Below are 24,453 nucleotides of genomic sequence, written 5' to 3'. Positions count from 1 at the left end.
AAAAACAACGTATTACTGCCCTGTTCATATTTAACTGATCAATAAAACTTTTTGACCACTAAAATCCCTTATGCATCACCAAAATCCACATGCAGCATCCATTACAACATCCAGATTAACAATCCACAGGTACCGATTGCCAAATGCTGAAAATAATGAGGATGATAGAGTTACAGAATACAATATTTTCTGGATGAAATCAAATGCTAGTCAGAAGTTGACTGCACCTTGTTATCTAGTTGTTGATTTCGATATCCCATCACATCAGGTTTAAATCAGGAGTGACATCAACCATTAATGAGATGAGAGACAAATCTGAGTCTGGATTCAACTAAGATTCATGTAAATGAAGGATATGTGAAGTGATGACAGAGTTACAGAAGATAACAGAAAATGCTCCCACACACATTAAACAATCTCATCATCTTCCACATATACAACATAATTAGCAAGCGTTTGAAAAACAAGAAACACATATCCATTCAATTTAATCCCCTTGTTTTTTTTTCCCAAACATCAAACCACAAACATGGTCAAGCAAACCATCAGTCACTGACTTCTAAAGACATTGCATTGGAGATATTCAGCACATTTCCAACAAGTAGCCTACTGTCTAGGTACATGCAAGCAAACCAAACGCGATTCTGGTCCCAATATACAAACCAGACAGTGATTACTCTCCACACAGGTTGCTACTTGCTGTCTCTGGGCTGTCTGTACACTGTACCTTTGCCGCTGCATGAGGTGATGCTCCTTGGTTCAGTAACAACAGGGCCACCTTCTGGTTATCGTAGTGGGCTGCCACATGTAATGGAGTTAGGCCGCTCTGGAGAAAAAAAATGGAGGAAAAGCAGGAATTTTAGTAACTTCAAGCTGTTGCCCTCGCTGATTTAACCTACATTTCTTATTCACTTGGCCATTTAGTCACCTAACCCAAAAAGACACTCTCTTAACTCCTCACCTTCCTTACCTCCCTCTATTCCTTTAAAACCTGCCTGTCATCAATTTTTGTCAAATATCTTAATACTTCCTTAGAAGGCTTAGCATGCTATTTGTTATCAATTAACCCAGTTATGAAGAACCATTTTACCATATTATTGTTCTATACAATACTATGCAATATATGTAAAAGTGCAACTTTGGTGGACAGAGCAGGTCGGACTCATGAAAAATCGCCAAGCAGTTACTGTCTGGCGAGCTTTCATTCTACAAAAGAAATCGAGGCAGGCCCAGTAAAATTTCAAAGCCTGTGTAAAGGCTAATATTACTAAAACTCTTCCCAAATGGCTGGAGCAGTATGCACAAGACCAGAGTGGATGGGGAATCACACACAACCCAGTGGAGAGACACCGAGCAGAAATAGACAAAGAGGGAAAATTGTAGCAGTGGCTCCACTATCAGAACCAGGAACATTTCCCATGTTATTATTGTGGATGTCCGTGTCACTCACAAGTTGGACTCAACAGCCATCTTTGAATGCACAACAGAAGAAATGTCTCAATCTAACTGTCCTTGTTGGACAGTTGGTTAAGGCGTCGGTCTAGTGATCTGAAGGTTGCTAGTTCGAGCCTCAGCAGAGGCAGCGTGTTGTGTCCTTGAGCAAGGCACTTAACCACACATTGCTCTGTGACGACACCGGTGCCAAGCTGTATCGGCCCTAGTGCCCTTCCCTTGGACAACATCAGTGGCGTGGAAAGCGGAGACTTGCAGCATGGGCAACTGCCAGTCTTCCATACAACCTTGCCCAGGACTGCGCCCTGGAAACCTTCCAAGGCACAAATCCATGGTCTCACAAGACTAACGGATGCCTATTTGTTGGATACAATGGACAACCAACCAACCATTACGCTACAAAAATCCAGCTTGTTAAAATCAAATCAATCTCTGCTTCAATGCCTTGGTTGATTTCAATGGTATTTACTTCACTATACATTGTGACCAAAATGTATTAACCCAACTACGTTCACTGAATCAGAGATACACGAGGCCAGAGAAGGAAAATACCAATGCCTCAAAGTGTTTAAGGTGAGGAAGGGCATGGTCATTGAGCTATTCGAGCAAAGGGAGAAAATTGAGAAATCTGAGCTTTTACTTCCCCAGAAGCAATATCATTCAACAAGCACATTGCAGGAGGCACTCAGCAGGTCAGGCAACATCCATGGAGGTGAAGGGATATTCGACACTTTGGGTCAAGACCTGCAACAGGATTGAAATTGGAGATAGCCGGTGGAGGGATAAGGCAGGAGCTGGCAAGTAATCTGGGTGAGAAGGAGTTGATGTGCAGATAGAGGGAGGATAGCAACAGAGGTTGGGAGTTGATCATGACAACAACAAAGGGCAGTTTTTCTCTTGTCTAACACCCTTCCCAACATCTGGTTCCACACACCACTTTTCTTTTTTAATCAGAATCTATCTTCTGCAGCTCTTTGTTGTTTCCACAATAACAACCTAGCCCCTGGATCCAGCCCTTGCTTCTGAGCTGCTGTCGTGTCCTGCCCTCCCTCTCATTTCTTTATAGTGGCCATCCCCCCATTAGACTCTCAGTCCTGATGCAGAGATGCAACTCAGAAGACAGACCATCCCTTTTTCTCCACAGATGACGCCTGACCCACTGGATTCCTCCAGCAGTTTGTCTTTTGCTCTAGATGCCAGCATCTGCTCCTTTTGTGCCACTACAGTTGGATGTCTCCTGGATAACAGGGCTAAATTATTACAGAACCTTCATAAACAAAATAGATTCTCCAGATGCTGAAAACCTTGAGTAACACACACAAAAGTACTGGAGAAACTCAGGTAGTACCCTGTATCTCTGGTGGGGAATAACCAGTCAACGTTTCGGGCTGAAACCCTGCATCGGGAGTGCTGAAGGGTCTTGGCTTGAGACATTCCCCTCCATAGATGCTGCCTGACTTACAGAGTTCCTCAAGCACTTTGTGTGTGTTGATGGAGTCTTTGGGCAGTTTCAAGCAGCTGTCTACATTGCTAACAAGTATGAGAGACAATCACAAAGTAGTGATGTCAACAGCTGATATGTTTAACATGACATCCTGCTACAACATGTATTTCTACTTTTGTCACTCTGCTTCTACCCATTTATGCTATGAAATAAGGTGCTGATTGGACACTGCCATAAAGAAGAAAGATAGCTAAATTAAACGAAACCTGAAGCGCTAAAGAACAATTTGGTAGGCCCGCACAAGGTAGGCACCTCCCAGTCTCTACCCAGCTAAAAGGAGTCACCCGTTACTCATTTCCAAGTCATCACCTGTAGCCTATTTAAACCGAGATTCATTTTCTTGTGGGCATTCACAGAAGATCTCCAAGAGGATCACAACCTTGTCATAGTTTGAAGGCTTGTGACCCGGAGAGCTGTGCTGGCTGGAGCCAGGGCCTTGTGCTTTGGCTCTTGGCAGGGTCACCCATGCCAAACAGGTCAAAGGGTAGAGGCCAGACAGAGTGATCCACCAATTCTCCAGGTTCGGGGTTCAGCTCAGGGCTAACAACCCTGAATGGACAAACAAAACTGTTATGGAAACAGCAATGCAGAATCCTTCTACATCTGTGTGTGATGGTGTTCCTGAGTCTCCACCTGGGACTTGTATGACTGAGAGTAAATCGAGGGGAAGCTACTGACATGATGAAAGAAGGCATTAACACCCCCAGGAATCGAGGACCTTCATTGATGCCCGAAATGCCGGTGGCATAATGGGCAAAAGAAAACGAATTCACGGAACAAAGAAATGCAATAGAATCAATGAATAACTATGCACAAAGACTGACAAATGACCAATGTGCAAAAGGAGGCAAACTGTGCAAATACAAAATAAACTAATAATAATAACAACAAATAAGTAAAGAAATAATAGAGAACATGAGTTGTAGAGTCCTTGAAAGTGAGTCCATAGGTTGTGGAATCAGTTCAGTGTTTAGATGAGTGAAGTATAAAGGAAGACGAAATGATATGAAGCAGCACAAATAAACAGATAATAAACATAAAGAACACAATAAATGCAAAGAGGTAAGATTAGCTTATATACATAACCTGATTGTATGTCCGTAAATTGACATTAGGTACAGGAGTATCCGTACACAAGATGATTCAGACGGAAAATATAGTGTATCACAGGCTCTTTCAAATCAATTTGCTGAGACTATGAGACACAAGAACAGAATTAAGCCATTAACCCATTGAGTCTGCCCCACCATTCGATCCCATTCTCCTGTCTGCTCCCTGTAACCTTTGATGCCTTTTTGAGTCAACAATCTAATCAAGCCAGATGATGCATTGACTCAGTCACTAGATGACTTGTATATATAAAACGAAATAGCTTGTATTTATATAAGCATCTTTCATAATGCCATTAAGTCCCAAAGGATCTTAAAAGCAATAAATCACCCCTCAAGTAAATTTACTGTTCTACTTTGTGCACTGTATGGTCCCATAAGCAACAATGGGAGAATGACTGGATCATCTGTGCTTAGGTGTTGTTTGAATGATAAATATTGGTCGGAATATCAGAAATTCCCTTGTTGTTCTTCAAATGAAACCTTTAAATTCAAAGTCAAAGTAAAATTCATGATCAAAGTAGTTACTATACACTGTACTACCTTGAGATTCATTTTCTTGTAGGCATTTACAAGAAAATATACAATAGAATTTACAAAAAATATATAAGCAAAATATGACAAATAATCAATGTGCAAAAGAAGACAAATTGTACAAATAAATAAGTAAATAATATTGAGAACATGAGTTGTAAAGTCCTGGAAAGTGAGTCGGTAGGCTGTAGAATCAGTTCAGAGTTGCAGTGACTGAAATTATCCATGTTGGTTCAGGGGCCTGATGGTTGAAGGGTAATAACTGTTCCTGAACCTGGTGGTTTGGAACCTAAGGCCCCTGTGCCTCCAGCTCAATGGTAGTACCAAGAAGAGAGCATGGCCTGGATGGTGGGGGTCCTTGATGATGGATGCTGCTTTCTTGTGGCAGCACTCCATGTAAATGTACTCAATGGTGGGGAGGGCTCTCCTTGTGATGGATTGGGCTGCGTCCACCACCTTCTGTAGCCTTTTCCATTCTTAGGCATTGGTGTTTCCTTACCAGGCCATGATGCAACCACTTATGATACTCTCCACTGTGCATCTACAGAAGTTTGTCAATGTTTTTCGTGACAAGCTGAGCCTATGCAAATCCCTAAAAAAGTAGAGGCGATGTCATGCCTCCTCTGTTACGGCACCTACGTTCTTGTCCCAGGACAGATCTTCCGATATGATAATGCCAAGGAATTTATAGCCACTGACCCTCTCCATCTCCCGTCCCCTAACGACTAGCTCATGGATCTCCGGCTTCTTCCTTTTGTAGTTGATAATCCCTGTTCACTTCAGTGAGGAGGAAAAAGCTCGGTCTGATGTTTCATGTAGCCCTCTGGATCATTTCATCCCAGATTTTGTGCTCAGAAGTGATTTGGAATGAGTTGTGAACTGACAATCTTCAAAGGAAGTCTACTACTGAACCATGCTAAAATAAGCAGTTTAAAAAACACACTACAATTACCTTTCCAGAAGCATTGGGAGATGCAGACTTCTGAAGCAAGAGGTTGGCTACCTCCATTTTCCCATACTTCGCAGCCACGTGGAGCGGAGTGAACCCTTTCTGTAAAGCGATTGCAGTACAGCATTAAATATATGCCACTACTTCAGTCCCAGCTCATCTGCACTGTCAAGTTCACATACTTGTACAGCAAACTCTCAGAGGTGATTTAGAGCAGCATAACTCTTCCACTAAATTATCAATTGTAATTGTTGGATCTGGATAAGATGATTCACTCCCTCAAGCCTACTCTGCGCTCATTTAGATCACGGACAAAATGTGCCTCATGTCTATTTGGTTATTCCAGCTCCGTGTCCCTTGCTAAGCTTTAACTTTAACATTGCAATATCTTTTGGATGAAACAGGTCACCACTAATCTTGTGGATATTATTAAGAAGGTAAAAACTTTTGTGGATTAGGCTTACATCTAATTCAGAAGGTCATAATATGGTGATACAAATTATTCTTAATACTTGTTAGGTTAGTATAGCAAAGGGACAACTTTCTACTTAATTATGGCAGTCATGTAAACTCAGAAGGTGACCTGAAACTGGTACTTTGAACTGAGGTATATTCGTTTGGGTCAACCACAATCTTCGTGTCATTCAACACTCATTTTGCCCAAGCCAAACACTCCTAACATAACTTCATTCTGAGATTTCACCAATTGCATTAGTCGAGGGAAGTTCTTTACACTGGTTCATATCCACAGGCACACACACCACCTTTTGTATCAAATATCTATTCAATTTACAGAGAAACTGACTGATGTCCGCTAAGTCATAATCAAATATTTCAGGTAATTTCTTAGTCACTTTGAATAATTTTGTGGGAGAAGTAATGCACAACTTTCTCAAATGCTCATTTTAGATGATAAATCATTCTCTAACTTTCTTAATAAAATGCTAACAGTTACCATGCTTAAAAACTTCAAGAAATACAATGAGTTAGAAAAGCACCTAGGAATAATCATGTTCCATTGCAGAGTACTTTTTACACCACCTCACCCCCGAGTTATGGTACACACATTCTTCTGTCATAGTCATAGTCATATTTTATTGATCCCGAAGGAAATTTGGTTTCGTTACAGTTGCACCAACCAAGAACAGAGTATAAGTATAGCAATATAAAACCATAAGTAATTAATATGTAAATTATGCCAAGAAATAAGTCCAGGACCCAGCCCATTGGCTCAGGGTGTCTGACCCTCCAAGGGAGGAGTTGTAAAGTTTGATGGCCACAGGCAGGAATGACTTCCTATGACGCTCAGTGTTGCATCTCGGTGGAATGAGTCTCTGGCTGAATGTACTCCTGTGCCCAACCAGTACATTATGTAGTGGATGGGAGACATTGTCCATGATGGCATGCAACTTGGACAGCATCCTCTTTTCAGACACCACTGTCAGAGAGTCCAGTTCCATCCCCACAACATCACTGGCCTTACGAATGAGTTTGTTGATTCTGTTGGTGTCTGCTACCCTCAGCCTGCTGCCCCAGCACACAACAGCAAACATGATAGCACTGGCCACCACAGGCTCGTAGAACATCCTCAGCATCGTCCGGCAGATGTTAAAGGACCTCAGTCTCCTCAGGAAATAGAGACGGCTCTGACCCTTCTTGTAGACAGCCTCGGTGTCCTTTGACCAGTCCAGTTTATTGTCAATTCGTATCCCCAGGTATTTGTAATCCTCCACCATGTCCACACTGACCCCCTAGATGGAAACAGGGGTCACCAGTGCCTTATCCCTCCTCAGGTCCACCACCAGCTCCTTAGTCTTTTAAATGTAAATGTCAATGTATAGCTGAAGGATTTGGACAATGTACAATCCATTTCCAACCAATACAATTTCAAGTAGATTACTAGTGCAATTTCCCAGCCATCCCCTATTTAGGAATACCACACGTAACAAACAATCTGCTGCAAGAACTGAGTGGATGAAGCAGCATCTGTGGGAGAGAAGGAATTGTCAATGTTTCAGGTTTAAAACCTGCACAGGGTCAATATTTCAGGTTTAAAACCTGCATAGCAACACACACAAAATGCTGGAGGAACTCAGCAGGTTCGACAACATCAATAGAGAAGGATAAACAGTCAGCGTTTTGAGCTGAGACCCTGTATCAGAACAGTTCCTCTAGCATTTTGTGCCCGTTGCTCTGGATTTTTGGCATCTGCACAATCTCTTGTATATATTGATGAAGGTTTCAATCGGAAGCATTGGCAATTCCTTTTCTCCCACAGATGCCATTTGACCTGCTGAGTTTCTCCAGGAGACTGAATTGAATTGACCTTATTTCTTACATCCTTCAAATACGTGAGGAGTAAAAATCTTGAGGGTACATCTTCGTCTGAATGTGCAATGTGAAATTTATAGTAATTTGTAATAAATAGTATGTACAACAGGGCAGTCAATATAGCATAGAAATACAAGTGCACCAGTGTGAATTAATCAGTCTGATGGCCCGGTGGAAGAACCTGTCCCGGAGCCTGTTGGTCCTGGCTTTAATGCTGTGATACCGTTTCCTGGATGGTAACAGCTGGAACAGTTTGTGGTTGGGGTGACTTGGGTCCCCAGTGATCTTTTTACACACCGGTCTCGGTAAATGTTCTGAATTGTGAGAAGTTCACAACTACAGTTGCGCTGGGCTGTCTGTACCACTCTCTGCAGTGTCCTGCCATTTTGGGAAGTAGTACAGTTCCCACACCAGGCAGTGATGCAGCCAGTCAGGATGTTCTCAATTGTGCTCCTGTAGAAAATCCTTAGGATTTGGGGGCCCATACCAAACTTCAACTGTCGGAGGTGAAAGAGGTGCTGTTGTGCCTTTTTCACCCCACAGCCAATATGTACAGACCACGTGAGATCCTCGCTGATGTGTATACTGAGGAAATTAAAGCTGTTCACCCTCTCAACCCCATAATCCATTGATGTCAATAGGGGCTGGTCTGTCTCCATTCCTCCTGTAGTCCACAACCAGCGCCTTTGTTTTAGCGACATTGAGGGAGAGGTTGTTTTCTTGACGCCACTGTGTCAGGGTGATGACTTCCTCCCTGTAGGCTGCCTCATTATTATTTGAGATAAGGCCAATCAATGTAGTATCATCTGCAAATTTAATTAGCAGATTGGAGCTGTGGGTGGTGACATAGTCATGGGTATACAGAGAGTAAAGAAGGGGGCTTAGGACACAGCCCTGGGGGGGGGGGGTTCCTGTGTTGAGGTCAGAGGGGCAAAGGTGAGGGAACCCACTCTTACCACCTGCCAGCGATCTGACAGGAAGTCCAGGATCCAGCGGCACAAGGCAGGGTGAAGGCCGAGGTCTCTGAGCTTTTTCTCGAGCCCGGAGGGAATTATGGTGTTGAATCCTGAATTGTAGTCCAAGAATCACATTCTCACATAAGCATCCCTCTTCTCCAGGCGTGTCAGGACGGTGTGTAGAGCTGTGGTTATTGCATCATTTGTCAATCGGTTGTGTCGATAGGCGAATTGTAGGGGGTCCAGTGTGGGTGGTAGCGTGCTGCAGATGTAGGAGCTTGTTCCCCTTATTTCAGGCTATTGTATACATATGGGAAGAGATACAAATATTCAGCTGTAATACCTTGGTATTCACAGAGAGCGAAGCCCCCTGTTCCAATAGGACCGATGCCACATCTTCATGACCTTCCCGAGCTGAGATGTGCAGTGGTGTATAGCCAGAGGTCGTAGCTGCATCCGGAGATGCCCCATGCTGCAACAACTGCTGCACGATGTCGGCCTTCCCCAAGCGAGATGCAATATGCAATGGAGTCTGGTCATCCTGCGTATGATAAAGAAAGGCAGAAGGTATTTTTGATGAACATCTGGCTATACGGCTGCCAAGCAAAACAACGGGTACAGTACATGCAGCGCTTACATCACCTGAAATTTGTGCCGATTAAATATATAAAATGGGCTTTTGTGCTTGATACGGAAATAAATAGCCAACATTCAATTAGCATTCTAAACTTTTTAAAGAACTTGTTAGTTTTTCATGAGCTGAGTGTAAGTGACAAGACATGAATACGAAGATGACTCATTGATTGTCTGGATGTCCATCGTACCCGGCAACGAGATTTGTGCAGTTGTTCTGTTGTGCATGAATGTGGACTGACCTACATGAAGAAACTTTTGTGGGAGAGTTTCCAGAGTGGAATTGGGGTAGGTCCATTCTCTTGACCTCAGAGGTCCAGCTGCAGTGAGGCAAGAAGTCATCGCAACCGGTGTCTTCCTTGGTGGCAGTGGATTGTATAAGGGATTCGAGGATTTGGATACAGCGACGTTGAGGGAAAAACTTTATAGTTGCGAGTGAAGTTGGTTTGTGGTTGGAAGGGGACATGCAAACAGTAGTGTTCCCATGGGCCTGAAGCACTTGAGGCAAAAGCTGCAGGGCTGGGAGTTGCTGTCAGAATAGTCCAGCTGAGTAATTGTGCCTACATACTTTGTACATAGTACACACTGAATCGTCTTTGCTGCAGGGAATAAATGTGCAGGGTGATGGATAGATGCCAATCAGATAAAGTCTGGTGTATATTCTATACCAATAAATTTAGTCAAAAAATATTACAGAGCAAAACAGACTGCCAATCTCCTACTCCAAAAACAAGTTTCTAACCCAAGCTCTTCTTTTCCCACCTCCTTTCTGTCCTTTTTCTTGTTGGGAAAGGATTAGAGTTGTATCAAAACTGTTGGAACTCCTGAAAACAATATGAGACATGCTCAGGGCACAAACATCTTTTCACCCCCCAGAGAAGTGGAGCACAAGGTCCTGGACCTGAGGTCCGGGCCAAGAACGGTTTGAATCCTGAGTGAATTATTACTGCTTATATCATGTCAAATCAAGATTATTGCACAGAAATTTACACATACTGAAGTGCATCAATTGGTATTTTTTCCATGTATGAAGCTGACAGAAATATGTGAGGACTGTTTAAACAAAAAATGTTTCTGGAGTAGAACTCTGCAAAAGAATTTCAAACCACAAAGGTTCCATTGTGGTTTGGGGTTGGAGATATTGTAGAGGCAATGTGAGGATGGTGGGGAGAGGAACTTAAAACTTGATACCAATGAACAACATTTTCCAAACACTGAAGGTTTAATCAGTAGATAGGTCCACTCAATCAAGTAATCACTTAAATTGAATGTAATTGAGAACATTACAACATTCAAAGAAGGATTTTACCTTTTTGCTCCCATCGCCTTCTCCCACCCTGATCAAACCATTGGAAAAGGGCTGGTGGAAATCATTATGTGTTATTTACAGACAAGAAATACTGAACAATCTGGAATTAGGCTGCTTCGTTAGCAGTCTGTATGATCATTCTGATACGAACTTCCCAGTCCTGAAACCTGCTCACCTCTTATACTGAGGAATAATAAACCTTTAACCTCTCAGGGAAATATAAGTAAGTACTTCTGCTCATACCTGGAAATGAATCTATAATCAAAGAGGAAAGACTGTCGAGGTGCAAGGGAAAACAACAGGAGCACTTCAAAATAATTTAAAAAGTAGTTAGATGATCATCAAAAGCTAAATAGTTTTCTTTATGTGTTGTATGATTCCATCTCTATAATCTTCAGTCTATTTCTCTGCAAATATTGATCCAATTTCAATTTAGAGGTGCCCTGGTGACCTAACATCAAAACTTCATTTGAATGTGGAATGAAGCTTGTATAATCCTAACCCTTCTTTGAGATTTACAAGATTTCTCTTCATTAATGTCCATTATCTAACTGATATATTAATATTGGATATTGGGTATTTCATTATTTTAAAGCCTGGATTACATATTTCTATAATTTCAGTATTTTTCAATTTGAGGAGTAGGTAAGTTTCATGAAACTTCTTTCAAGCTATAATTCCCTAAATGCTTCACCATTAGTTAGAAGCAACAGCTTTCCATTCCATTGCTCAAACAAATTACCCATAAAAGATTTTTACATTGACTAATACCATTGTATTGGGGTGTATGGTGTGTCCAAGGAGGGGTAGCAACTCTAGTGAAGGGGCTTGTCATGTCCATTCCAGGGCAGGTGACTTTCCCTTGGACCCCAATGGATACTCAGCTCTCACCTGTGGCTCCAAGTAGCTGTTTGCATGCGACAGCAGCCACCACCCGATACACTGCTTCGACAGGTGGGCTAAACCAGGTGAGGGTAGCCGGTGGCTTCATAGCCCAGAGAGATAGGGACATGCCTGTCCTAGCACATGAAGTCAGCTCTGGTGAACTGGGCGGGTGAGATCCAATGGCCAGGAAGGTGGTACTGCAACGCTCCGTGGAGAGCGAAGGGCGAGACAAGGCACAGAAGATGCCATGGTCATCCACTGCTACCAAGGAAGACCCTAGTTTGTAATGCTTGTTCATACCATCGGACCCGGACTTCTAAGGTCGACAGCATGGAACTGCCCCACTGCAACAGCTTTTCCACTTTAAAAACTCTCCCGCACAGGTTTCCTGTCATTGTCGGACACGATGGACAACCACCAAAAATGCCATTGTGAAACCAATTACGATAGTGTGACCTCTGAGTTGGTCGTCAGTGCCCTGTAATTACATTACCATACTTGTCTAATTGTTATGAATTAACAGTGGTATTAATTATTGTTACTTTTGTACTTGCATAGTTTGTCTTTTTCGTACATTGGTTGTTTGTCTGTGTGTAGTTTTTTAATAATTGTATTGTATTTCTTTGTCCTACTGCGAGAAAGTGAATCTCAAGGTCGTATCTGGGGACACATACGATAATAAATTTACTTTGAATAACAGCTTATGGGCCAGATATTTTCAGTATATGGCTGACAGTCATTTCCAAATCCTTTTCCCTTTCTGAAACTCAGAAAATGCACTGCCAATGGACTCTGTTAACTGTGATCAGGTTGATTGGAAGCTACGTGTATCTGTGTCTCATCATCAATAGCTTGTATAATCTCTTTGACTGCTTGCCTACATTATTGGTGTCCCTGTGTCTTTGCATATCAATAATCTATGTTTACTGGTCCACAAGATGTCAGTGCTAACCAATGGCACTTTGGGCAATTTTATAAAGATTGTATTTATCATTTATAAATATTGATTGAAATTGAAACATCTTAAAACAGTAACCGAAACCCATTTGCAGAGAGAAATTTGATGCTTCCATAATTTTCTATTGACCCATCATAAAGTAGAAATCTTTCATATCAATGCTGTAGTTTTAAAATTTAAACATTGAAACATACAGTGAAATGCTTTGCTTGCATCGGGGATTGTGCTGAGATCAGCCTGCAAGTGTTGCTACACTTCCAGTGCCAACATAGCATGCCCACTATTTACTAGCCCTAACCTGTACATTTTGGGAATGATGGTCACAAGGAAAATTATAAACCCCTTATAGCCAACAGTGGGAATTGAACCTTGGTCTTACAGCTGACACAGTAAAGCGTTGTGCAAACTGCTACACTATCGTGCCATCCAATTTTGGAGTTGTTATTCCTTTTAATTTAAGATACCTAATCACTTAATGCTTCCCAATGGTTCTGTGCTTTGCTCTCAGTCAAAGAATTATAATGGTTCATTGTAAGAGGAATTAGTCCCCTTCTGTTGGGTGTCAACTTCCATTATCTTGTTGCTGTCAAAAGGCAAAGAAGTGTAATTAGGATTGTTCAGTGGCAGCTTTAGAAGCCAGCTGAGTTCTGAGCCCTGTTGAATAAGCCTCTGGTTTCACTGAGAACTGATATATGTAATGGGACAATATTGCCTAAAGTAATGTCATGGTACATTACATGCAGCACAACATAAACACAAGCGATTCTCCAGATGCTGGAAATCCAAAGCAGCACGTGCAATATACTGGAGGAACTCAACAGGTCAGGCAGCATCTGAAGAGGGGAATAAACAACTGACATTTCAGGCCACAGCCTGATGAAGATTCTCAGCCCGAAAGGACAGCTATTTACTCCTCTCCATAGACATTGCCTGACCTGCTGAGTTCCACCAGCATTTTGTATGTGTTGCACCTGCAGAAAAAGCCGGAGAGGACCCTACTCGATCTTTGCTCACCTCCTTTAACGCGTGATTTCTCTGAGGCTGAAATTGGGTTCCCAGGCTTTCTGAGTAAGTGGCTCAATTTTATTTTGACTTTACCTTGGCTTTGGCTTCCACCTGAGCTCCATTCTGGACCAGATGGCGGACCACGTCTGCCTGGCCCGCCCTGGCAGCCATGTGTAGTGCAGTTTCTCCTCTCTGAAAAATAGTACATAAAGGACACAAAATAAATTTTATATCATTCACAATTTAAAACCAAATTCAGCAGAGTGCCTGTTTCAGAGTACCATTTCTCCAGCCCATATCCTGACTGTGTAGGAAGCCGGCACCCAGCTATTGCTCGGCTCTGGCATCCTGGCAGCAAGGTGGTGCCACTGGTGGAGGTCATTGTCTTACTGCATCAGGGACATTGGTTCAATCCTCAACTCACATGCTACCTGTGTGTAGTTGGAATATTTTCCCTGTGACTGTGCAGATTTCATCTAGTTTCCACCCTCATCCCAAAGACAAATGAATTGGTAGGTTGGTCGACTAGAGTAAACTATCCCCCATGTTTGTGAGTGAGAGGTTAAATGTGCTGGGGGAGTTTAAAAGTGAAGAGAATAATGTAATGGGATTAATGTAGGACTAGTGTAAATGGATGGTCACAGCAGCCCTGGTGGGCTAGAGTGCCTGCTCCCATGCTGGATCTCTTTATGACCCTAAACTCCAGGTCTTACAAAGCAGGGGCATAGGCAGGGGTTGCAATTTTATATTGCCTCTGCTAAAGGCAACTTCTCATTGTGTCTCCCTAATCCATCAGTGCCCCAGTAGTAAATTTCTCACCCTGGTCTTCCAACTGTTCATGGCTGTGTTCCCATCCTTCAGGGAGGGGAAACCGTTATCCACACCTCGGCCCAGTCTACGTGCAAGTCCAATTCCCCACTAGTGTGAATGATAATGTTCTGAAGGTGGCCTGTACAAACACGTTATTGCGTCCGACACCCTCAACAGAATTGTGATGAACAACTTTACCAGATAGATTCATTGCCATCTTCTTGGGTCAATAAACCCTTGCTTTGTCAGCTCATCCAGATCCTAAGAATGAGTGAAACAAAAAAAAAATCCACCGAAATACCATGCTCCCCCAGTGCTCATACTGATTCAATTAACAGATGTTCCAGGTCATACTGCAGTCACAAATTCCCGTGGTTTGCCTTTAACCTAGTTGTTTTCAAGCTGGAGCAACAAACTTTCTATTTAAAGTAGTCCATGATCTCCAACTTTTGCACAAGGCAACAGCAGTTTGCAGACATTCAATATGGAGGCACAGAGGGTGATTCTAGCTAGGACGCAGTCTTTACTGCAGAGTGGATGTAACAGTCTGTAAATACCTTCTGGGAAGGAGTCCATTCATAATAGCAGCTGCCAGCTAAAGGTGTTATTAATTAAACATGAAAATAAACTATTGCTGTTAATTTAAAAACACAGACACGAGGAAATCTGCAGATGCTGGAAATTCAAGCAACACACACAAAAAATGCTGGTGGAACGCAGCAGGCCAGCGGGCATCTATAGGAAGAGGTACAGTCGATGTTTCGGGCCGGGACCTTTCGTCAGGACTAACTGAAAGAAGAGATAGTAAGAGATTTCTATCTCTTACTATCTCTTACTAGATTTCTCTTACTATCTCTTCTTTCAGTTAGTCCTGACAAAGGGTCCCAGCCTGAAACATCGACTGTACCTCTTCCTATAGATGCTGCCTGGGCTGCTGCGTTCACCAGCACTTTTCATCTGTGTTTATTGCTGTTAATGAAATGTTTGGACTTGGTTATTGATCCACAAAATGGAGTCCCAGAGTTAAAATGGAAAAATATTCTGTACCAAGCTCTGAAGAAAAGTAAATGCACTTACATAAGATACAGACCACTCCAAAACCATTGTGTGATAGAATATTTCTCATCTTGTAGGTAACAAAGCAAGGTCTCAAATGCAGCAAGGAGATGTGTGGCCAGATCTTTGGTGTCAGTGAATGGACAAATCATGGTCAAGAGAGCTCTCCTTCCCTCCACAATGCTGTGGGATTTTTTTATGTTGACTTTTGTGGGGTCATGGGATCTCAGTTTAACAAGTTGAAATTCAGTAACCCAAATAGTTTACTTAATCTAACGTGTTCAGAACACTAAAGTTGCAGTTATTCTGGTTGTGCCACTGAATCAGAGTCAGAATCAGGTTTATTATCATTGATGTATGTCCTGAAATGTATTGTTTTGTGGCAGCAGTGCAGAGCAATACATAAGTAATGACTATAAGTTACAATAAGGCATATAATAAATAGGGAGTACAAAAAGAGAGCGAAATAATGAGCAACACACATCAAAGTTGCTGGTGAACGCAGCAGGCCAGGCAGCATCTCAAGGAAGAGATACAGTCGACGTTTCAGGCCGAGACCCTTCGTCAGGACGAACTGAAGGAAGAGTGAGTAAGGGATTTGAAAGTTGGAGGGGGAGAGGGAGATCCAAAATGATAGGAGAAGACAGGAGGGAGAGGGATGGAGCCAAGAGCTAGACAGGTGATTGGCAAAGGGGCTATGAGAGGATCATGGGACAGGAGGTCCGGGGAGAAAGACAAGGGGGGGGGGGTGGAAGGAAACCCACACTCTGTCTGCCAGAGAAAGCAGGATCTCCCAGTGGCCACACATTTTAGTTCCACATCCCATTCCCATTCTGACATGTCTATCCACGGCCTCCTCTACTGTGGTCCACCAGAGAAAGCAGGATCTCCCAGTGGCCACACATTTTAATTCCACATCCCATTCCCATTCTGACATGTCTACCCACAGCCTCCTCTACTGTAAAGATGAAGCCACACTCAGGTTGGAGGAACAACACCTTATATTCCGTCTGGGTAGCCTCCAACCTGATGGCATGAACATCGACTTCTCTAATTTCCGCTAATGCCCCACCTCCCCCTCGTACCCCATCTGTTACTTATTTTTATACACACATTCTTTCTCTCACTCTCCTTTTTCTCCCTCTGTCCCTCTGAATATACCTCTTGTCCATCCTCTAGGTTCCTCCCACCCCTTGTCTTTCTTCCCGGACCTCCTGTCCCATGATCCTCTCGTATCCCTTTTGCCTATCACCTGTCCAGCTCTTGGCTCCATCCCTCTCCCTCCTGTCTTCTCCTATCATTTTGGATCCCCCCCTCCCCCTCCAACTTTCAAATCCCTTACTCACTCTTCCTTCAGTTAGTCCTGACGAAGGGTCTCGGCCTGAAACGTCGACTGCACCTCTTCCTAGAGATGCTGCTTGGCCTGCTGCGTTTACCAGCAACTTTGATGTGTGTTGATTGAATTTCCAGCATCTGCAGAATTTCTGTTGTTAGCGAAATAATGAGGTAGTCTTCATGGTTTAATGGTCCATTTAGAGATGTGATGTTGAATGTGTGTCTTCAACTCCTGCACCTTCTCTCTGAGGAGAATAGGGAATGTCATGGATGGTGAATGTCCTCAATGATGGATGCATCACTTTGAGGCGTTGCCTTTTGAATATTTCCCGCGATGGTGCAGATAGTGCTCTTGATGGATTTGACTGAGCTTCTAACCTTCTGCAGCTTTTTTCCAATCCTGTGCATTGGTGCCTCCATCCCGGACACTGATGCATCAATTAGAATGCTCTCCATGGTACATTTGTAGAAATTTGCTGGAGTCTAGAGGAGCATACCAAATCTCCTCAATCTCCTACTTAAGTAGAGCTGCTGGCATGCCTTCTTCATAATTTCTTGGGCCAGGATAGATCATCAGAAATGTTGACATCCAGAAACTTGAATCTGCTCACCCTTTCCACTAGGACGTGTTCTCCTGACTTCTCCTTGCTGAAGTCCACAATCAATTCCCTGGTCTCTGTGACGTTGTATGCAAAGTTGTTGCGACAGCACTCAACCATCCAATCTACCTCACTTCTATGTGCCTCGTCTCCATCTGAGATTCTGCCATCAACAGTGGCAAACGTACCTAACCAGCCACACAGTCATGGGTGTAGAGAGAGTAGAGCAGTGGGCTAAGCTAGAATCTCTGAGAATCACCTGTGTTGACTGTCAGTGAGGAGATGTTATTTCCAGCTCTCACTGATTATGGTCTTCCGATGAGGAAGTCAGGGATCCAGTTGCAGAGGAAGATACAGAGGTCCAGGTTTTGAAAATTGTTGATTAATACTGAGGGGAAGATGGTGATTAATGCTGAGCCTGTAGTCTATAAACTGCACCTTTTGTCCAGGTGGTCCAAACCCAAGTGGGGAGCCACCAGGATTGCAGCCACGGTAGACCTATTGTAGTGGTAGTCAAATGGCATTAGGTCCAGATCTTTGCTTAGGCAGAAGTTAACTCTAGCAATGACCAGCCCCTCAAAGCACTTCCTCACAGTAGATATCAGCGCTACCGGGTGATTAGTCATTGAGGCAAGTTACGCTGCTCTTCTTGGGCATCAGCATAATTCATACCATTTTGAACTAGGTGGGAACCTCTGACTGCAACTGTGAGAGATTGAGAATGTCCTTGAGCACCCCAGCCGGTTGCCTGGCACAGATTTTCAGTGCACGGGGCCTGACACCTTGTGAGAGTTCAACCTGTTGAAAGATGTTCTGACGTCAGCCTCTGAGACACCAGATCATCACAGAGTCACCAGATGCTGCAGGGGTTCGGACAGGTATAGTTTTATTCTTTTTTTTAAACTCTGCAAAAAGAGCATCGCGCTCATTTGAAAATAAAGCATCACAGCTATTTATGTCAGGTTTCACCTAGAAGTAACGCCTGTAAATCCTGCCATAGCTGACATGCATTCAATTCTGTCTCCAGCTTCATTCAGAATTGCATTTTTTGTTTTTAAGATAGCCTCTCATAGATCATACCTAGACCTCTTGCAGAGTTCTGAATCACCAGTCTTGAATGCCACAGATCTACTCCTCAGCAGACTGCAAATCTCATGGTTCATCCACTGCTTCCAGTTTGGGTTTGTTCTCGAAGGCACACACTCCTACATACAGGTCTTGATGAAGTCAGTGACAACTGTGGCATATTCATTCAGATCCAAAGATGAATCCTTGAATATTATCCATTCCACCAATCCAAACAGTCCTGAAAGTGCTCCTCGACCTCCTTGACTGAATCTTCGTGGTCCTCACCAGTGGTGTTATAGTCTTCAGTCTGTCTGTATGCTGAGAGTAGAAGTACAGCCAAGTTATCGGACTTGCAAAATTGTGGTCGTTGGTTGGCATGGTAGCGTTCTTGATGGTTGTGTAACAGTGGTCGCGTGTGTTGGCTTCTCCGGTCCCACAGGTGACACGTTGGTGGTAATTGGTGGAATCATCATAGGGAATGCCAAATCACAGAAGCATAGGCAGAGGAAAGTTCAATGACTCGAAATTCCACATCTGCACCTAATTCTCTGATCCACGCTTTCAGGAAGTGAGACATTAAAAACACTGGGAAATTCTTCCAAGATGTGTTAGTGATTTTAACCTCCTTGAATCTACAGTTCAGGCAACATATCAAATACAGAACTCAGCTTGAACAAAATTCCCACAGATGGCACTCTGATACATTCCTTGTAAATTCAATTATTCAATCCGAGCTTAACAAAATCTGGTGTGGGGCTGCATTAACCAAAATAACTCAGGGAACTTCAAAGAGACAACCTCACTGCATAAAAATATTTTACCTGCAAATTGTTTTGTTATAGGGAAAGGTTGAATAGGTTAAGACTTTATTCTCTGGAGCATAGGAGAATGAGGGACGGATTGACAGAGGTATACAGAATTATGAGGGGTATAGATATGGTAAGCACAAGCAGGCTCTTTCCACTGAGATTACAACTAGAGGTCATAGGTTAAGGGAGAAAAGTGAAATAGTTAAGAGGGGCATGGAGGGAACCTCTTCACTCCTAGGGTGTTGAGAGTGTGGATTGAGCTGCCAGAGTAAGTGGATGGGGGTTTGATTTCAACATTTCAGAGAAGTTTGGATAAGTACATGGATGTAAAGGGTACGGAGGGCTGTGGTTCAGGTGCAGGTAGAAGGCTATCGTCAGAACAATAGCTTGGCATGAACTAGATGGGCTAAAGGGCCTGTTTCTATGCTGTCCTGCTCTAAGACTCTGACCTTTAAGTTATCTGATGGTTGCTTGGCGACATTTAACAAAACTGTGGGAATGAGAAGAGGAAATCTGCTTTCACATTTTCTTTATATTTTTTTACATAATTATAGAAATATGCAGCATGGAAGAATGCTCTTTGATCCATTGCTGGCCCAACAAAACTATGCAGAATACTCCCACATCCCAGCTCTTGATCTGAATTCATTTAGGTTTCAGCTCAAGTGTACATCTAGGTCCACTATAATACCAACTACCCTCTATCCTTAATACCAATTAATTTAAATCTCTGCCTACCAATTACTAACACCACTGCTGAGAAATGGTTCTTCCTATGCTCCCTCCATTAGCTTTTCATATTTTAGATACCTCAGTTAAATCTCCTCTCAAGTTTCCTTTGTTCCAAAGAGAGACTGCTTTCCAATCATTAATAGTTTAAGATAAAGGCTTGCATTTATATAGCACCATTACTGACCCTGCAGAATGCCCCCCAAAGCATTGCATGTAATGAAGTATTTTGTCATACTACAGAAAACATGACATCAAACTGTGCAGGGGTTGATCAAGGGGTCAGCAGGTGAAAGAGTGAACAGTTTCAAGTTATTGGGTGTCAACATCTTTGAAAACCCTCCTGTGCCCAACATATTGATGCAATTACAAAACAGGCACTACAGAAGCGATATTTCATTTGGAGTTTGAGGAGATTTGTATGTCACCAAAGACTCCAGAAGGGAGTGGGTAGTGGCTCCATATGGCACTACTACAGGGTGTGACGAACCTGCCTCACACGAGTCCCGGGCTCAGCTGGCTCCAGCTGACAGTACCCGGTATGGGCTCCAGGGTTACAGATCCCACTGCCTTGTGGGTATCTTCGGGAGAAGAGAAGGCTAAGGACTAAACCCTACGCAAATTCAGAGTGGAGCCCCTAAGGCGGTTGGATGACGTATCACATCACCTCCCGGCAGCTCCTGCAGCCAAGCTGATGCCAAATGTATGCTTCGCATTCCTTTGGACCACATCTGTGAGGCTGAGAGGGGGATCTTGATGTCTGGGCAGCCCAGGATCTCCATATTCATCGCCCAGGTCTGCGCCCCGACTGGGCGCATCCATTGTCTACTTAGACAGACGGAGCCGTTAAGATGAAAGACTCCAGCAAATATCTACAGCATTCTAACTGTTTGCATCACCATCTGATGTGGAGGGGTCACTGCACAGGACTGGAAAAAGTTGCAGAGGGTCGTAAATTCAGCCTGCTCCATCATGGGCACTAGGCTCCCCAGCATCGAGGACATCTTCAAAAAGGCATTATCCATCATTAAAGATCCCCACCACCCAGGATAATCCCTCTTCTCATTACTACCATCAGGAAGGTAGGACAGGAGCTCAATGACACACATTCAGCATTCTAGGAACAGATTTCCGAATGGTCCATGTACCCATTTGCACTATTCATCCATCCATTCATTAATTTATTTATTATATATTTCTTCTTGTAATTTATAGTTTATTTTATGTATTGTACTGCACTGCTACTGCAAAACCACAAATTTCAAGACATATGTCAGTGATAATGAACCTGATTCGGATTCTCACAAAACAGTTATGCGAGAATCACTTGCTAGTCTATCTTCAAAAGTGCCGATTGAAAGATAAATTGGTCAGGACAATGGGGATACATTTTCTGCTATTCTCTGTGATATTTAATGTCCTTGTGAGAAATGGTGTTAACTTATTTAATGTCACTTCCAAATAATAGCATTGCTGATGCTATAGTTTTCTCTCATTATTACACCTGGTCACATTCCATCCTTATTTTAGAAAAATATGTTATTTCAAATGTATTTTGCATTACTGCAAGAATAAGATGGAAAAGAAACATTATGTTCACCTCCCTCCATTTAAAATGTTTTATGATACAACAGTAATGGAAACATTGATTAGTCATAACAATCCATCACTTAGCGATCCACCACCACAGACCAAGACAATAGCAAAAGCGGCAATTAGCAGTTATTTTCCTTAGGGTTTGAATAATAAAATAAAACATTTTCCCACATTTCTCTTGATACAACATCTAAAGTTTCTTTTTATGGGTACAGCTATAACATACAAATTAGCCTTTCCTTGTTCTTAATAAATGGACAAAATTTTTCCTTACCACATTTGTTGTATTTGGTGATGCTCCACGTTGCATTAACTGCGTCACAATATTTGCATGCCCCATGAATGCAGCAACATGGATAGGCGTTAGGCCCGACTGCAGAGAACAAAATGGGCCACACGTATCACAAAGAGCATGCTCTTCAGCAAGAGGATGTTCACCACAAACAATACATACAAGGTCATATGCACACGTGCTCAAACATATCACGCTCTAAATTAGTACAGAGATACATGAATACACATGCACAACAATGGGCGCACAGATTGCCACTTTCAACAGCACCTAAAGACTTATTTTGGTATCAAATTAAAACCCAAGCCAACCACAGCCAGCATGAACCTAAACTGACCTGAACCTAGCTACTTAAAATATTTTGTAACTCAGCCAGGATCAGAGGCATTGAAAGAGAAGCAGAAAATCGTATGTTGCATGTTGTATGAGCATTGCAACTGATTAAGATCAGAGCAGACATGCAATTTTACTAAGCAAATAATGAAGTCCCAAACCAAAGCCAACCATTTAATCAGAACATACAGATGGTCGGTTCACACTGGCTTAAATTTGGGTAGCCGTGGTCTACAAATAAAAAATATAAAAACAATCATGAAATTATATAAAAAAATGTGTGCACAGACACACATGAACAATGATTTATACAAGTGAACTGAACAATCCACAAAATCTGCATCAGTACACGTACTGTACGAGCACATCAGACACAAATGCAAATGGCAATCATATCAATGTACAACCACACTGATATATAAAGGCAAAACTGCATCAGTACATAAAAATATGAACAAAATACAAATAACAATGCACAATTTAGCCTTACACACAATGCATACTCACATCAGTACATGTTATAAGCATATGCACAATAAATAACAACATGCATTCATGGAATAAAACTATAAGCAAACAAGAACAGCTCTCAAAATACTGAGGCACAATTTACAAAAAGCCCCACAGTAAGAAGACAATATGTATACATGCACATTAATGCACCAATTTAAATGCATGTTGTCACTAATACCCAAAGTGCTCACAAAACTATCAGGAGTCAACCACATCAATACATGGAAATGCATACATTTAAAAGTAGCAATGCAACAAAACACAACAATATATAAGAAACTGCAACAAACACGCATACATCAATACCCATGTGATATTTGGATGTGTCGGTGTTACCTCAGTAACTGCCTGTATTGAAGCTCCATACTTCAGCAACAAATCCATTACTTTAATCCTGTTCTTCTTACATGCGATATGAAGTGGAGTGAAACCATTCTACAAAAAAATTCAAGATTCTTTAATTACTCAGTACTCTGCAATCACAACTTTGCAGCTGACCATTTCAAAATGGTGATTTCCTCTTTCATCAAAAATGTCACCTTTTTGGTGCTGGTTTTGACTCTACTGGAATGTAACAAAAGATATGAAGGAATGAAGTTTATGTTGCCCCCATCTCCTACGTTTTACAGCTTTATAAATACCAATTTCCACATATTCTGCATTTTTAACTTAGCGAAACACTCCAAGTAACTTTATAGAAACATTATGGAGCACAATTTCATGACAAGCAAAAGGTGGCTAACAAAAACACAAATTAAGAGACAGGCTTTCACTAGCATCTTAAAGGAAGGGAGTACAGAAGAGTATCAGTCGTGTTTAGGGAAGGAATTCCAATTTATCATCTGAAGGCATGGAGAAGCAATGGAAGTTGAAGTTGTAAATAGAACTTAAAAGAAATGATTGAACATAGGGACGTACTTGGAATTGTATAGTCACTCTGATTCTTTTCTTTCCCCTTATACTTACTTAAAAAGCTCCTTTCATCCCTGGTCACTTAATTTCCAACATTCAATTTGTAAGGGAATCCATAGTAACTGATACAGGAGCACTCTTGCCCCTCTTGCACAGTGACATTGATTCCTCCTCTGTTCCTAAAGGTATTGTGTGGCTATCAGTTTCTTTCCTGCTTCCCAGGCTGTGCCCATTCCTACTTTTATTTGTTTAGAAATCTGAGGAGCGCCCCAGGCCAAATTTACATTTAAGCATTACATAGAAAGCCCCATCCACTAAAGCTGGCTTAAAGGATCATTATTTGTGCCAAATATTTTACTTTTATTTTTCTTTTCGAATGTTAACATTTGTAGGACTTGAAAATGGAACTACATGGAATTCGATTTCAGCCTATAAAACCACAACAAACTATTTACACCTGTTTTACCATTAAAAGCATGTTATTTGTTGATTTTATTTTTGTAGAGACAAGACACAATTACTGATATTGACAGAATTGTGATATACTGAAGACTGTCCCTTTCATGCATCACTCTGGAAAGTCTTCACATTGGAATAATTTTGGAGACTAGTCAATGGCCAGTAATATTTCCTTGAAGCGACTTCAGATACCTAACCTACAAACTCTATTTTTAAAAACAAAGGACCCTGAAAACTCTACACCTGATGAATGTTTGACTGAAGATAATAGACTTTTGTCTGGGTAGCCTCCAAACTGATGGCATAAACATTGATTT

General features: G+C 42.2%; 1 protein-coding gene across 2 annotated transcripts in view; it reads right to left on the bottom strand.

The window, feature by feature from the left end:
- The window catches only part of ank3b (ankyrin 3b), a 390,132-nt gene that overhangs the window by 143,942 nt on the left and 221,737 nt on the right, over positions 1-24,453 (bottom strand). For both annotated transcript variants that reach the window (XM_072239211.1, XM_072239212.1), the window contains exons 11-16: positions 23,102-23,200; positions 21,902-22,000; positions 13,719-13,817; positions 9,179-9,376; positions 5,552-5,650; positions 728-826 (exon numbers count right to left, since the gene is read on the bottom strand). In XM_072239211.1, coding sequence (XP_072095312.1) covers positions 728-826; positions 5,552-5,650; positions 9,179-9,376; positions 13,719-13,817; positions 21,902-22,000; positions 23,102-23,200 — 693 coding nt within the window. The remainder of the gene's footprint in view (positions 1-727; positions 827-5,551; positions 5,651-9,178; positions 9,377-13,718; positions 13,818-21,901; positions 22,001-23,101; positions 23,201-24,453) is intronic.

This window comes from Mobula birostris, chromosome 21, assembly GCF_030028105.1.
Source record: "Mobula birostris isolate sMobBir1 chromosome 21, sMobBir1.hap1, whole genome shotgun sequence".
Classification (NCBI taxonomy): domain Eukaryota; kingdom Metazoa; phylum Chordata; class Chondrichthyes; order Myliobatiformes; family Myliobatidae; genus Mobula; species Mobula birostris.
The sequence above is the reverse complement of the archived record's forward strand: the minus strand, read 5'-3'. Positions and strand labels throughout refer to the sequence as shown.